The 17,242-nt window shown below is 34.1% G+C and overlaps 1 protein-coding gene across 2 annotated transcripts in view; it reads left to right on the top strand.

Annotated features, from left to right (window-relative positions):
* The window catches only part of rhoq (ras homolog family member Q), a 41,277-nt gene that overhangs the window by 15,012 nt on the left and 9,023 nt on the right, over positions 1-17,242 (top strand). The window contains exon 3 of one of the 2 annotated variants that reach the window (XR_012387489.1): positions 11,594-11,787. Coding sequence is in view for 1 of the 2 variants with exons in the window: in NM_199818.1 (NP_956112.1) it covers positions 11,594-11,758 (165 nt within the window). In the remaining variant the exon portion in view is untranslated. 2 annotated transcript variants of the gene reach the window in all.

Here is a 17,242-nt window from a genome sequence, read left to right as displayed (position 1 = left end):
AAATGGAGAGCAGAGGGGCTCTGGAGATAAATGTTTCATAGGAACATCAGCGTAAAAACCCTCTTTCTCTCTCCATCCGTCTGTGTGACTGGGGGAATCTTACAGGAGCTCAGTACAGACAGACCCATTACAATCTGATCTGAACGACAAGGGGAAGAGAAAAGGGCAAGGCAGTTACCCTCTGAGTAATGGTTGGGTGGATGGATGTTTGCTTTATTAGCTCAGTGTTGTAAATTGTGCTGTGATAAAAGCAAAGACGAACACTGAATGGACAACATGGCACTATATGACTCCAGAATTGTAGGTACATTCAAGCATTGACAATTCATTTGCTTTAAACTGGAATACTATTCAACAATTGTATCATTAACAGGACACTGGATCCATTAATTTAAAGGCTTAAATGTGATGGGGAACATTTGATTCTATTTCTAAGACCTAAACCCAAATAATTTTTTTTACCCCTACCCCTTGCTCTTGGCCCTAGAATGTGGGTGGAATGTGTGTGAAGTGGAAGGGCTTCAAAATGTACCCCTAAGAAACGGGACACCACTACAACACCCGCACGTCATCATGAGCTCTTACTTCAAATGAGATCAACGATGGCAACTGCTGTTGTTACTCCAGTGGCATTAATGCTTGCAGTTATCTTAAGGAAATGACCAAGGGCAATGATACTGTATCTTGTCATCAAAACGATATAATCTGGCAATAATTGGACCTAATTGTTTTAAACCACTAAAAAGAGTTGATAATAACAGAGTTGACATTTCCCTCCATTTTTTTTGTGCTTTAGCTCAAGATGCTAACCTTAATCTAGTACCACATGCCATCTCTAAAACAAATATTTATGTGTATTCATCATATTATTGTTTTTAAAAGGGAATGATAAATTTACTATTACAATAAGAGAGTTGACAAATAATGAGTCGACTATTGGAGTTAACACTTGGATATTGCTTGACGCCTTTAACAGGTTTGGCATGCTGTCCTGGTAGAGAACTCTGAGCTCGGAGATAATTGAACCTGGTCAATTATCTTGTAAGCGGTCCGAGATCAGGGATCGAGAGCTCCCCCTGGTAAAGAAGGAGATAGGGTGGAAGGGGGGATTCTTCCAAAACAAAGATAAGGCAGTAGGGTAAAATCGGTCGGTTCATTGTAGGCTTGGATCAATCTGGATGGATTACTGATGATTACGGATATAGACCAGCTGCGATCAATCATATCACATGCTCTCGAAATTAGTTTGTAAAACATCACATAAACATGCAAATTAATGAGAGAAGAAAATGTCCCAATGCCTTCCAGAGTTTCACACTAGAGGAAGTTAAATCACTTACTTTAACTAGAACAAGTTAAACGTTAACAAGTCACATGCTTTTTCTGTCAGTGTTTTAATTTAAAGATTATTATCCCATTTATAATAGATGTAACAGAGTTGATCAGAAAATAGGAGCAGACAGAAAATGATTTACTAAAATACTGAAATTGCAAATAATAGATGTGTCATGATAATGGTTATTTAACTTTATAGACTGAAAACACAAAAAAAGGTGTAAATTAGACTTATGTCATGATGATTCTTGACGAATGTATGATTCAGGAGGCAGTTACAAATTACAAGACAAAAATGTCCCTAAATAAAATAACAGATTGTAGTAATAACTTTTTTTTTTCTGTCATATTATTCAAAATGGTTATATTAAAGTTTTTGGTTTTAAAAATAATAATATAAAGTTTTTTTTTTGGAGAAATAAAATTTAAACAAAAAATATATTTTATTATATTATATATCATTACAGTTGTATTAATATTGTTCTCTCAAAGTATTATTATTATTAGTATTATTAATAGTAATATATTGATATTATAATGATTACAAACTTTAAGAAAACTCAAACTATACAGTTAAAACTGTTTTTTGTTTAACTCCTGTTAACATTTTATCATTGCAATTTTAAGTTTTATGACTTCAGTTAGATGCATATTCTTTTTTTTTTCTGTATATTTTTAGTGGCCAGTCACACCGAACACGCTTTTGCATTCCAAAAACGCAAGGCACACTGCAATTAAAAGTGCGTTGCACCCTTTATGTCACTAGACAACGACTGAATCAGCTTGTTATTGTGCACGAGTGTTGCTGTTGATATTAGTATAATTTTAGTATTTAATCTTATTGTAAAGCTCAGGATTTGTGAGTCATACAGCACCGCATAACTCCAGATAGCAACCACAAGTCTGTCCTTCATCTTCAAAAATCTCTATAGTTGTGACAACTCAAACACTGCATTCACCTCAACGGAAACCCCGCCTCTGCTTTCATTTGATTGGAGAATTAAAAAAACATGACTGATGTAATACGCCTTTTCCACTCAGAGTTGCCTTTTTTTCAACTGCAAGCACACTGCGCATAAGCAATGCACAAAATGGTCGCAGCAGTTAGTAAATCATTCAAAAAAGGTGCCTCAACAGCTAAGTTTCCATCCAAAAATGCGAATGAACTCTATGCGCAAAACTGAATTATTGCATTAAAGACGTGCAAATAAAGCAGCGTTTCCATCTAACAAGTCAAAGCGTACAAAATCGTCACTTCCTGATTAACTGGCGGCAATTATAAACAGTAAAAATGGAATTTGCTGCGATAGGAGAAGCTGCGTCAATCTATTCTTCATCTAATAAATGACTCGCGCCTCACAAAGCAATCCTAACAGGCAGTAAACGCGTGGTGGACTTTGATGGTGTCAAACGTGAAGCATGGACGCTCTTGATTCTGGAGATCATTTGTAATATGATAATACTAACATTGAAACGGTAAGGCGTTTAATAATGACCAAAACAACATTTCAGATATTTTGCAATGTGCTTGGCCTGCTTGTTTGTCCATTCACACACATTTTCATCATCACATGATCTCTTTTAACAAAATCACATGACCTTTTTTAATGCACATGCTGGAGTTCTTGTGGTAAAAGTGTTTCCATCATAATTTATGTGCATCTTTTCTTATTAAATTAAAAGTTTATCCTACTCAGTTATGCGCATAAGTTTTTCAGGAACTCGAGCCAGGAATTGAACTGGGGTCACTGTGAGCACCTCAGTACTGTATTAGTCAGCACACTTTACCACTAGGCTGGTGCATGTTCTTTTCATTGCAAAAGAAAGAGAAAGAAATATATATTTTAAAAATTTTGACAGAAAAAAACAAAACAACCACCAAACAAAACATGTGGCGCCAATGACTTTAGCTCTACCATCACAAAAATAATTTTAAATAATAATAAAAACAAAATAGAAACCTGTTATGTTAAATAGTATTTGTGTATTTAAAAAAATAATAAAACAAATGTTCTTTCCCATTCTAAATACCAATTCATATCAGTGAGAACTGCTGTAACAATAGCTCTAAGATACAGATTTAAACAAATAAAATATTTAATAGAACAGCAGAGTCACATCACAATAATAATGACAACTGCACAGAGGAACCATATCATTGACGTCTCTTTAGAAATTATTATTCCATCTGAGGAATAATAAAAACTAGAGCACAAGCATTTAAAGAGCCAGAGAGCAAAACTGCAGCACACATGCATACTGTATATAACCCAATCAATATTAAGAGCGGAGCACAAAATACATCTTTCAAAAGCACACTTAAAATTCTTACCAACCTCAAACCTCTAAACAATATAGCATATGCATGTATTTACAATATTTACACACAAAAGTATGTATTAAACAATGTATAATCATGCTAATTATAAACCACTTTAAGCCGAAACGTCAGAATGACATATATAGCAAATAAAGGACAGTGACTAGGCATCTCGAAACGCATAACAAATGCCTGATAGTCCTCCTCCATCCTATATCAGATATTTGCTTTTCTAAGAAACAAAGAGGAGAGACACACAGACAAGAAGTGTCTTACACAGTACTATGTATGAAGCAGAAACTGTACAATTGACTGTATTGTCACAGTGTTCATGCCCAGGAGAAATGCGTGATTTCAGAAGCTGTCAGTGGTATCAGCTGGAGGGAGAATCTGGATGGTAATGACGGCAGCAGAGAAGGGTGTTTCCAGGTTCACTGCATTAGACTCGCTTTTTCTTTTTTTTAAATCCATTTCCCTCAGCTCTCAAAAGAGCAGGGCGCTCACATACACACCAGGTACACACACACAGTTTTCATAGAAATGTCACATGTTTCATTATTAACAAGCTCTGGATCACGATAAGCCATCACTGGGCGTTTTAAAGGGAATGAAGCACTGATATAAAAACCTATTTAATCGACTGGTTTTCAAAGGCCGTAATCAAAATGTGCTTTAGTTTCATTAAGAGACAGTAAAGCAGGCGGTTTGAGCTCAACTGGGTCTTTATGCTACAATAGAAAGCAATGTAGCAGAAACTGCTTAAAATTATGAGTAGCTTGTGGGTTGATTTGGCAGTTTCGGTGTAGTTTTTATTGCATTGAGATTACATTTTGAATGGCAAAAACACATCAGCATGTTTCTCTGAGATTAGTTAAAAGATGTAATGTGTAGGTTTATTCTCAAATTTATTTATTTATTTATTTTTTGGGTTTGCATACAAATATGATATTGTTATGCAAAAGGATATTTCACCCTCCACAAATAAATAATTACTTATTATTTATTCACCCTCAAGTGTTTAGGCCTAAACTTTCAAAAAGTCAGAAGTTGGAAACATTGGAAACATTAATCATCATAAACGATAACTATCACTGACCTCCATCGAAGGAAATATGTGGCCATGGATATTATTTGCTAGAAGTTTTTGCTAGGAAATATTTTCATTTGTGTTAATCATAAAAAAGATGTAAACAATGACAAGAATTAGATTTTAAAGATAATTATTATTACCATTTTAATATATACTGTGTCAAATCATTTTTAGAAATCATTCTAATATGCTAATACTAACTTTGTTTTGCTCAAAAAAAAAAATGGATTGAATAAGAAATGGGTGAATAACTGAATATATATATATATATATATATTAGAATATATATTAAACCCCCTGTTAAATTTTTCCCAAATTTCTGTTTATTGTAGAGCAGATTTTTTTTAAACACATTTCTAAACATAATAGTTTTAGTTACTCATTTCTAGTGACATTTAAAGGCTTAACTAGGTTAACTATGCAGGTTAGGGTAATTAGGCAATTTATTGTATAACGATGGTTTGTTTTGTAGACTATTGAAAAAAAAATTTGTTTAATGGGGCTTTTAATTTTGTCTTTAAAATAGTTTTTAAAAATTAATAACTGCTTTTATTCTAGCCTGAATAAAATAAGAAAAAAACTATATATATATATATATATATATATATATATATATATATATATAGATATAGATATATATATATATATATATATAGATATATATATATATATAGATATAAGATATAGATGCAGTGTGTGTGTGTGTGTGTGTGTGTATGTGTGTGTATGTATATATATATATATATATATATATATATATATATGTATCATCGTACATCAACGTTTTATTAACTGTGGCTAGTGGTAGGTTGGAGCAAAACTGTGCAGAGCTGCAGCCCTCCAGGAATTAAGTTTGAGACCTATGCAATAGAAGCTTTGAATGTCAATATAAAGTGACAAATTAAATCCAGTACAGTCTAATATAAATGGTCAGAATGACCGTTATGATCATTATGGCCATTATGAAGTATGTTTTTAAGGTAAATGTTTTTTTTTTCTACTTCTAAGCTTCATTAAACAAAGGTATTAAGATGCAACAGTTTAGATGATTTTGTTGATGGGATACTAATTTTATTTGACTGGTAACAGCTCTAGAGTGTCTTAATATTATACCTGAATTTGCAAATATTTTGATGACACTTTTAAGTAATTAGTGCAGATGGAAAAGCAAAAATGGCCCTATAAAGACATAAAAATACCCTGTAAAGCAATTTTGAGTGCAAATATCACATATTGAAAAGCTTATTTAAGAGCTGACTTCAGAAAAAATGAATTGTACAACACTATATCAATTAATGTTCAGTCAACGTCTTTTTATGTGCTTTTTTTACTTAAATGATTGATATATTTGTCATGTTAAGTCTAATGTGGAGCCCTAAAAAATCCACTACTAAAAATCAATTTCCCTAATCTTTCATTGTTTGAACAGATACACTATCTTTATTGCCCCAAACTCACATGATTGTTTGATCCAGTGTTATCTCATTCTCAACCTAAAAAGAACATAAGTGCCTGGTAAATTTCACATTTGACCCTCTAAGTTCAGTTCGTAACATTACTACATTTCGTTAATGAGCCCCCAACGTGGACATAAACCCATTTTAAATGTGTGTTCTCTGGAGGTAGCATGAGATATGCAGGAGACGTGGTTGGATGATGTGTTGGCTTATTCTGCATTCAGTTTTGGCAAAGGGCAGCTGTAAATAATACCCTTCCTCCTACCCTGCCCCCTGCAGAATGTTTGAACAGGCCAGTGGATGGCCAGCAAGTGTATTTATAACACAGCCGGTTCACAGGCCGACACACACTCACACAACAGTCTCACTTACACCACAGATGCACCTGCTCAGCTTTGGTTAGTCAGGTTATGCTGCAACAAATCCTGTTCTGTCAAGTGGCAGGGACAGGACAATCTCCCGACAGCAGAAGCAAACAGTTTCAGCTGTAATTCATAAGGTTGTATATCGCAGGTTCATATCTCAGCCACAGAACGGCACATTTGGCCTTGAAACATTGACAGTTGCAAGTAAAAACAGAGGCTTTATATCTCTCGCCAGTCTTCTTGATGGATGAGTGACTGTCTAGCCATGTTGTGCAAACTTGTTTTCAATGAGCTTTCCCAAAATTTCTTATGACCCATCCTATAGTCACAGATATATTTTGAATGAAAATTAATAAACTGGTGTGGCATTATTTTAAAAAAAGGAAGTTAGTGTTTAAAATAAATTAAATTAAATCAAATTGCTGGAAAGTTTTATAGACTAACCCTTTAATGCTTTCATTGGTCTGTGACGATATCTTAATAAGTAGGTGTGGCTTCAAGGCCCTGCCTTCTTTGAGCAAATCTATTCAAATGTATTTGTTTTGTTCTGTTTGGGTCAAATGTGAGTAAACAGAAACCCCCCAGCAGGCATAGGACATCAACATGACGTCAGCTCGACGTTGTACCCCAACATCATGGGATGTTGCATTTAGTTTGGAAATTTAAAATTGGGTTGATGTCAGAGCCCAACACCACGCCCACGTCAATGTCCAAAGTCAGACAGACATTGCATTTTGGTTGCTTTCCAACGCAGCTTAAAAAACAAAACAAAATAACAAACGTCTAATTATGTTACAGCTTGTACAGCATAGTCACATATCATGCAATTTAGGGTGCATACTGTGGACTGAGATAATTTTTTCTGAAAGCAGTAAAAATGTCAGTCATTTACTAACGTTAATTTTCAATTTAAAATCAAAGTGTAGTTTAAGCTAATAAATTAGAGAGCTATAAATCAAAATGATGTGACTTCATAAGAGTTAAAGAAGTTAGAATTAAAGAACTGTGATTTTAAAAAACTTCCTTAACTGATGTTTTCTCACCTCAATCGTTTCATTTGATCTTCATGTAGAGCGCTGGGCTGCAAATAGGTTTATGCCAAAACAAATGTTTTATAATAGTGAGAGATAAGCAGATGTACACTACCTGACAAAAGTATTGTCGTGGATTCCAGTTGTAAGAGCAACAAATAATAACTTGACTTCTAGCTGATCATTAGGAAAAATGTTAGAAGATAGATTTTTTTGATGAATCCTCTGTTAAACTGCATCCCAATCATCACAAATACTGCAGAAGACCTACTGAAACCTGCATGGACTCGAGATTCTCACAGAAATCAGTCTAGTTTGGTGAAAGAAAAATCATGGTTTGTGGTTATAATCAGTATGGGGGTGACAAGACTTTTGTCCAAGCAAAGCCAGACCTTACTGTCCTAATTAAATAATTAAAAATCAAGGCATGATCATATTATATTTTGGTTAAAAAAGCGTAATCTAGAGGAATTTGCCTTTCATATAAGGCACTTCTGATACCAAATGATCAACTAGAAGTCAAGTTATCTGCTGTTCCTAAAACTTAAAACTTTTTTTCAGGTATAGTGTACAGTATGTGTGTGTGTGAAGAAATCTCATCTAGTGTGTTGGAAAATGTATAGCATCATTTTTTGTTCATCAGATGAAGCATTACACGTAGCAATTTTTGTGTTACATTATTGTCAAGAACAATAATGTATCAACTAGTTTTCTATAGTGAAAGGATGGCTTTTTTTGTTTTTGTATTGTGAATGGGTTTTATGTAACATTTTGCAAGTGATTTGTTTTTTACTTGAAATTTAAATTCCTTAATGTAAATTTAGATCCAAAACTGCGATTGGTGCATAAATGTCTTTGTTCAAATAAAATGCAGTGATTATTTAGCATGCTTGACTTTTAGATATATTTTCAAGTTTTTTTTTTTTTTAATCCATGTACTAATTATTTTATTTTATTGTTTCTTGCTTAAAATAAATACAAACTGTTTAAAAAATCATCAGTTAATCAGTGGTTACTTATGATTGTCATGTAAGTATAAAGATTGATCCATTTGCTTGTGAAAATGTACTGCTTTGACCTAGAGAAAGCTGCTTAATTTTAAAGTTTCTATACTATTTAGCCACAAAAGGCAGGTTTAGATAAAGAGAAACACTCTGAAATACTTTTTCACTCATAGTAGTCTTGTGTCTGCTGTTGTTTGTAACATCCCTCTTGGTTCAGACACAGAGGTGCTACCAGATGAGAGACGTCACGGTAAATTAAACTCTGAAGCTGAGAGACTCCGGCTCTACTTTTCTGAGGTTTCATTTCTGGAAGCCCAGAACTCTGCCTGTCACAAATGTAATGTTTATACATCAACACATGGCCTGAGGCACATGCTGTAATAGTTTTAGACACCCTCATTATAAAGAACAGCCATGGGTGATTGCATACAAACAAACATAGTGAATGTGGAGACACAAACATACACATCAGGAAAAAAAAAAAACTAGCTCCCAAAATATCAGTCACATGTTCTTTGTAAATCCAGGCTTATCTGTTGTAGCGTCTGGGGTTTCTGGTTTCCAGAGGACATGTCGATGCCTATGCCGTTTTAGAGGACGAATGGGGAGGCACAGGAAACGCTATTGAATGAAATATGGATTTATTGGCCACGAGTCATAATCTAAATCATATTAATCTCTGCTCGATCATTAGGGTCAGTGTAATTTGTGGTTGCTGCTTAAGTGATTGTTGATAATGTTCCATTGCAGAGTATTTGTAGACAGAGATTTAATACAGTGCTGGATGCTATTAGTTAAGATTTGAAGAGAAGAAAATGACAGTTTGTATTCAAAGCAAAATTGTTTTCGAATAAGTTATTAACATAAATGTTTCTGATAGGGTTTTCACGAAGGCAGCCAGTTCTGATTCTGTTGCAGTTTTGTGATTCAAAGAACTATATGTGGTAACCAGCTATTTGAAAAATAAATAAATAAATTATAAAATTATCTACAAATATATTTAGGGCTGGGTGATTTGGTCTAAAATCAAAATCTCAATTGATTAAACATTTTAACTCTATTTCGATTCAATTTTATTTATTTATTTTATGTTTTTGCCCTCATAGTTCACTGACAGGTTTTGTACAATAAATATGCTCACATATTTCAAGTGAGAGATTTCTGAATGAAGGGTGCAGTACTTGATTTTTTAATTATTGAAGGAAACACTGTCTACTATTTATGATTATTTATTGAACATCAATGCTGAACAACTGAAATTAAAACACACATTGCCTAAAATGTGGCTCTCCGTGCCACCCACCTCATCACTGCTACCAAACCGTCTAATCACAAAGCTTGTGCTACGTGTCGTTGTGACATGTAGTTAAATTCTTTTTGAGAGATGCACGGGTATGAGAAGGCTGCGCCTGACCGAACGCTTGCGCTCGGCAAAAGTATAATATCAGAATAATATAATAAGTATAAATCATTATATAATGGGTATAAATTAGCTTTAATAGAGCGGGGTCATGTGACTCTATGGTAGGGAAAGTAATTGGAAAAAATTGACCTGGAAAAATTAGATCGATTATAGGTTCTCAATGTCAATTTCGATTAATCGCCCAGCCCTAAATACGATGTATTTCAAACAAAGGTTGCATTTAAAACATCAAAACAAGTTAGTGATAAAATGAAAAATATACTAGGCCTATGTAAAAAAAAAAAGACCAAAAAATAAAATGTTGGAAGAGCAAAAACAAGCTTAGATGAAAAAGACATCTTCATCAGACCCTTTTTACAACACGCATTTAACGAACATCATAATCTTAAATCCTTGAATTTTTTAAATATTTTTTATTTTATTTTATTATTATTTTTTTTAAATTGGTATGCATTTATGAATGTATTATATCATCAAATAAAAAAAAAAAGAATTACCACTTATGTGAGGTGTTTCTACTGCAGCTTCTATGGAGCTGAGTTAATTTGACGTTATTCTCTCCTCTGAAAATGGAAACCGGAAATGTGAAAAGGGTCTTTTAGCTTAGCAAACTTATACTTTACAAATATTTATATTTTCAGTTCAGTCAACATTTAGAATATCTAAATCTAACAAATTTTATAGTCATGTTTGGGCCAGCAAAAGAAACTATTTATGGAATATTTTGTAGAGAGATGATTGAAAACAAAAAAGCAAAAACAAAAAAAACTTAGAACTAGTAACTAAATAATAATTGAAGTAGGGATGCACAATATATTGTTTCAGCATCGATATTGCAATGTTTGAATCTGCAATTGTCACATCGCAGGATCTGCAATGTCATGTTGGGATTATAATTAAAAAGGGAAAAAAGATTATGCTGCTTGTTCAAACTACTTAATTAAAATGAGCTGAATCCACACAATTCTTGAGACTTTTCTTGGACAACGTAACTGTTTTATGTTTAATCCACCTAAATATGTTACATTAACTTATCTGATTTGTGTTGGGACAACATGAGCGGTTGTGTAGCACAATTGTGTGCATTTTGCACAGTGCAGTGCACATGATTTGTGGAGTCATTGTGAATTTTAACTGTAAACTAATAGTGTTTATTATAAAATTAAATTATAAAATATACCACTTTTACAAAGATTATTTGTTTAGAAAATGAAGACTATATCGTGAAATTTTAGATTTGATCATTTTATTTCTGTACCTCAAAATTGTTAGATTCCCCCGGAAAGCATAAAGTGCTGTTTATTTCATTTTTTATTATCTTTGTTCTGTTGTGTTCATTTTCATGTTGAGCGGCTAATCTAACTAACTCAAATGTCTCCAAATGCCCAAGGGCTCACCTAATCAAACATGTTTTTGACTAGCTCAGCGCTTCAAAAGACACACTGCAAAACAGAAACCTTCAACGTATTTCTGACAGCACTTGGCTGCATTCCTGATTCGGTTTTGACCTTATGAACAGTAAAAAGGGCTCTGTACTTGTTTTAACCCAGTGTCCTCTGCTCTGACAGGAGGACTATGATCGCCTGCGACCCCTGTCCTATCCTATGACGGATGTCTTCCTCATTTGCTTCTCCGTGGTCAATCCGGCCAGCTTCCAGAATGTAAGAGAGGAATGGGTCCCTGAGCTGCAGGAATATGCACCAAACATCCCTTACCTGCTCATTGGCACTCAGGTACACAAACATGCCTCACATACACCACTGTAATACTTCAAATTTACAACAAATAATGCTTTTCAGAACAATTTCATATCTTGGTCATGAGTGTCTCTTAAAATCGCTCTAACTTTGGCCGTCTGATAAAAGAGGATATATTTGTTATACTTTCGACTACCTTTAGAACATAATATCACTGTTTGAGAAGTAAAAAATGCTGGAAGTTTCAAAGCATCTTCTCTAAAGAGCGTCAATAAGAGTTAACTACCACACCATTGTTACAGGAACTAGTTACAGGAACTCAGACATAAGAACTATCCACCAGGCCTGGCTCCTTGTGAACTAATTTCCCCTTGTCCAGTTTTGCTGGTTGCACTGTCAGTGGGAACTCTGAGGTGATGTCAACTGTGTGATCTCAAAGTGATGTTGACAGCGACATCAATCACTGCATTCAACTAAATCAAAAGCTAAAGAATGGACGACTTTGTGTTTGAAGCTGTTTACTGTGTTACAGTGTGATAATGAAGATGGAACTTGCGTTACTGTATTTCCTATCGTACTAGATTAGACCTTGCTCTGTACTAGAAGCTAATGTAGTTCACAAAAATGTCATTCCCAGAACTAAAATCCCAGTTCCTGCAGTTTGAGCATGCCAAAAACTGGTATATCTGTCAGTAGTTCTAGGAACTAAAAAGTTCCTCTGTTATGAAAGCCCCAAAACTTGATTTCCTATCTAACTGTTGAAATGACAAGGCTTTAAGACACATGGAGATTTTGCGAGAGAGTGTCAGTTAAAAGCACACATGATTTCTCTCTCTCTTGCGTGCACAAAGGCATATCTAATAACTCCATAGTAACATGCATTAGCTACCTACATGGAACTGCATGTGCATTAAACCATTTGTATTTTAATGTTTCATTGCCAGATACTAAATAAAACAAATCAAATCACAGATTCTCAACAAACAATTAACATAGTTTGAACACCTAGCTACTAAGGGTGTCACGATCTTCCAAATCCTCGATTCGATTACATTTTCGATTCTAAACGCACGATTCGATTCGATTTTCGATTATGAATAATTATTAATTAAAGACCAATTAATTATTTGTAGCCTACCGTTTAAACTACCTGACCTGCGAGGTCTTTGTTTTACCCATAAACAAATCATACAGTAAATGAATAAAGGCAAGATACACATAATTACCACCTGTCAATCACTTTTTCTGCGGGACTCGTAAATAGGCAGTGATCTGTGTCGTTATAATGGCGTCTGTAAAAAAGACGCACAACCAACAGGAACCAACCAACAGTATCTGAGGTGTTCGCTAAAATGACTAAGTACAAGTGAGTGAAAGATTGAAGCAGTCTACTGATCCTCTGACTGCCTGGACCCGCTGTCTCGAGCCCATGGCTGTGTGTGTGCGTCTGTGTCTGTGTGTGTGTGTGTCAGAGGTAGAGAGGAAGGAGGGCTGCTCAGAAATGCTACACGCCACTGTGGATGTCAAATCGTTGTCGTTCTAAAATGCCATTTAAAAACAAAGACAGTGTAAACAGGGCCTGAGTGTGTACTTTTCGCGAGCAGATTTGCAACGGGGGCGGGCGGAGGATCGCGATGCCGGTGTTGTTTATCGGACGAACCCTAATACGTACATAACAGAGCTTGCAAAACTGTTTTTTCGTCGACAACACGAACGTTGTCAACAGACCTCACTGGAAATCCAAAATGCTTCCACACTTCATTGAAAGAGGAGAGGGTTTAAGCTCTTTCGACGGGTCTCCTGTATCTGCAGTTTAACAAGCACTTCAACAAGCCTGTTTTTTCCCGCTTGGCAAGACAAGCTGACGTGACATGGGGGCAGCATGTGGCAGCATCGACGATTTTTTTTTTTTGATTCGATAATCGCAATTGAGCATAAATTTCGATCGATTTCGTTTTTCGATCGATTTTTGTTTTTAAAAATCGAAATCGTGACACCCCTACTAGCTACGGTAAGCAATGGATTAATCATTTGAGTTTCGTATCATTTGGCCTTGGCTGCTGTAGTTTTGTCTTATTTAAAGTATAATCAATGTTTGCATAAGGAGTTATGGCGATCAACATGTATCATTTCATCATATTCTACTCGAATGAAATGACTCTTTAAAAAGATTTATTCATTTTGTTGTTTAAAAAAAAAAAAAGTCTGTATATTCATCCAAACTTCAAATCGCTGTTGTCGAGGAAGAGTGGGCTGAGAAGCAGAATGTTTTAGTATCTGCCCAAAACGGATCATTTGCTGCTGAGTATAATAAATGATATATGAATAAAACTTCACAGACACATTCAGGTCACCTGAGACTTGTGTTACTTTCTGTTTAAAGGCTATAATCGAAATAACATTAACATTGCTTCAAGTTTATTATTCTCACTGGAAGATATATTCATGTTTGTTGCAGTATGTGAGCAGTATAAACATTCAGAGCACACTATACAAAAGACTGTATTCAGTGTACACTGCACTTGTGAATCATGCATAAAAAATCATACTGGGGACGTCTTGTAATTGGTATTGTATTAAGAATGCATACATTTTTATAAATGTGATACTATTAAGCTTTCTCAACTGTACTGAATACTGGAATACTTCATTCTATGTTATTTTGTCTAAATCTGTCAGTATTTAAGTGAAAAAGCATAGATTAATTTTGAGGTTTGCTAGAGCTGTGATTTTATAAATGTGATTTATCGCTGTTTTTCCCCCCAAATTATTATTCCATGGTCTGTTGAAAATCTTGACTCTGATTGGCTGGGTGGGTGTGCAATAAAATAATTGTACAGGTAGTTCCTGTCAGTTTTGACCACAGTTTAAAATCCATGTTTTTAGATGGAAGCGTCTTTGCATTAGAGCAGTTCCATGCAAATCATCACCTTGGAATAACAAGGTTTTATCTGCGTTCTGAATGATTTTGAGATATTGAGCTTCAAAGTTTTTGCATTCCATATAGCAAACATGTGTTTAATATTTGTTTTTCAAATAAAAAGTCTTAATGTAAACAACTTATAAAAAAAAAACATCCCACAATGTAAATAAGTTGTCATTTAATAAGAATATGTCAAAAACAAAATTTTGACAAAAATGTCAGATAGAACCTTATAATTCTAAGGTGATGAAATGTCAACCTTCCCATGGAAAAAAAAAAATTAGTTTTCGGCAAAATAGCGAAACCGTTTCTTTTTTTTCTTTTTTTTGCGCAGGCTTGTATTTCACAGTGCTTTAAAAATACTCAATGTCTCAGTCAATGTTTTCAATATTATATTTAATTTACAAAAGTCACACAAGTTGGAATTTTACATCCGTCACATCCATAACACAGAGAGGTGTCACATCCAACAAAAAATTTTCCTTGTAAATGCAAAAATGTAAAGTAAAGTAAAATAAAATAAAATAGTTTATTATTATTATTATTAATATTATTATTAATTTATAAAACAATCATATTTGTTCTATAGCGAGCCAACTCTTATCCTTTAGATTAGCATTATTTCTTTTGGGTTGTGTAGTTTAATTCACAGAATTTCTACAAAGTATGTTGTATACTGTGAACTTGCTAACTTTTTTCGTCACATCCATAACGCATGGTTATTTTCCTCATTTAAAATCTAAAAAATGGTAACAGATTGATATTTTTCTGCTCCCAAAACTCTGTGGTTATTTATTTTGGAAAGTATAAATGGATGTTTCAATATAATGATAACATATACTTCCTCTGTCAGTTTAGGTTTTGAGATTTCACAGCAAATGTCACACCCATAACGCTGCAATTGATCATTAACGGACGGCAATCTGTTTATAATATCTTACTCATAAACTTAAAGGTGCAATGCGCTTGTCAAGTCATGACTCATGACATATGAAATACTGTTTCCAGGTTCAAACCGCTACTCATTTGAATTGAGAAAATATTTGTTTATGAAGTCAATTTTATATAAATCATGGTGTACAAAACGGTCTCTGGACTTGCTGCTTCACAGACACCAATATTTTAACATTTTAACATTTTAATATTTTAAAATCTGATATATTGTGATATCTTATTTTTCTGCAATAAATATTGTGATATGAATACAGCTACAGAAGATGGTTTGAATGGCATTATTTGGCAGTTTTTAGAGCAGTCGAAAACTTACATACAGCACCTTTAAGAAAAATAGAAAAATGTGTGAATATCAGTCTTTAATTTGTATGTCTATGAATTGTCTGGTTTTGTGTTGACTGTGTGTATTACTGATTTGTTAATATTTGTTATGATTATAACTGATTTGTGGTTTTAATTATGGATTTAACATTGACTTTTGTGCTAATGTTAAACGTTCTGTAATTAAGTGTGCATGACATGATTTGGTCCAAGAAATTGTCCAGATGGCTTCTGATTGCGGTTTGGCAGTTACTATAATGTGCGTAGAGTTTGTGTGTTAACCGTGAGGTAGTGCTGTCAGGTCATGTTTATTGCTGTGTAAACGGTCCAGGTCTTAATCAGACCACAGAGTGAGATGAATACAGATGCAGCGCAATCGATACCACTGAAGACCAGAGAGAGTCATGGGAACAAGCATCTTGAACCAATGCACGATTAATAGAAATAAAGCCAAAATCCTGATGTGGCTTGGAGCGATTATCAAATTACAAAGGGTGCGGTTTAGTTAAATGAATTTATGCACCGAGTGAAGCACAGCACCGTGTTCTTACATGTGAACAGCTGATTATCTACTGGTGTTTGCAGCATTTTGGTTCACAGTGTTCAGATGCTGTTTTGTCCTCAAACTCTTTTTTGCATCTCATTTCTTACGTCGTTTTCGACAACAACCTGAACTTTTAATGCACTTGTGCCACTCATTTACACAACAGCAGAATTTTGGCCTTAAAAAGCCAAAGTTTCTGTTTCACATTGCAACTTTAAATTGATTAGTGCTTGTTGACTAAAATATCTTTTATTTTATTTATATACTTCCCACACCCAAAATGACAGTGGCGGAATATGGGAATCATAAATGTATTTACGTTTTTTATGTGTTGCTTTACAAAGTTGTATCGCTAACTACTGGTCTGGCATGAATAATACAGCATGTTATTCATTACTGTTTATCCTGAATCTGTTCATACTTTTTAAAAATCTCAAATTAATCCTTTTTTGGCACATTGTTTTTGCGTCTTTATTTGGATCATTTGAGCATGCATTTGGAAATGCAATATGCTCCACTATATTTCATAATGTAATAAGAAGCATATATCAAGAAATAAAAACGATTTAAAAATTAGCGAACAAAATTGCAATTCGAGAACAGTGGAAAAAACCCCAAATAAAAACAAAGTTTATATGTTTTCCACCTTTCATAATTATTTTAATAGTTGATCATGTCATTTTAGCATCCACACATCTGTTTTTTACCTAGCTTAAATCTAAATAAATCAGAGCAATCCTAATTTGTCAAAAACACCAATGCAGTAAACAGCAGCAAG

The sequence above is a fragment of the Danio rerio genome, chromosome 12, assembly GCF_049306965.1.
Source record: "Danio rerio strain Tuebingen ecotype United States chromosome 12, GRCz12tu, whole genome shotgun sequence".
In the NCBI taxonomy this organism is placed as follows: Eukaryota; Metazoa; Chordata; class Actinopteri; order Cypriniformes; family Danionidae; genus Danio; species Danio rerio.
Note: the sequence above shows the minus strand (reverse complement) of the source record. Positions and strands in the feature narration are given on the sequence as shown.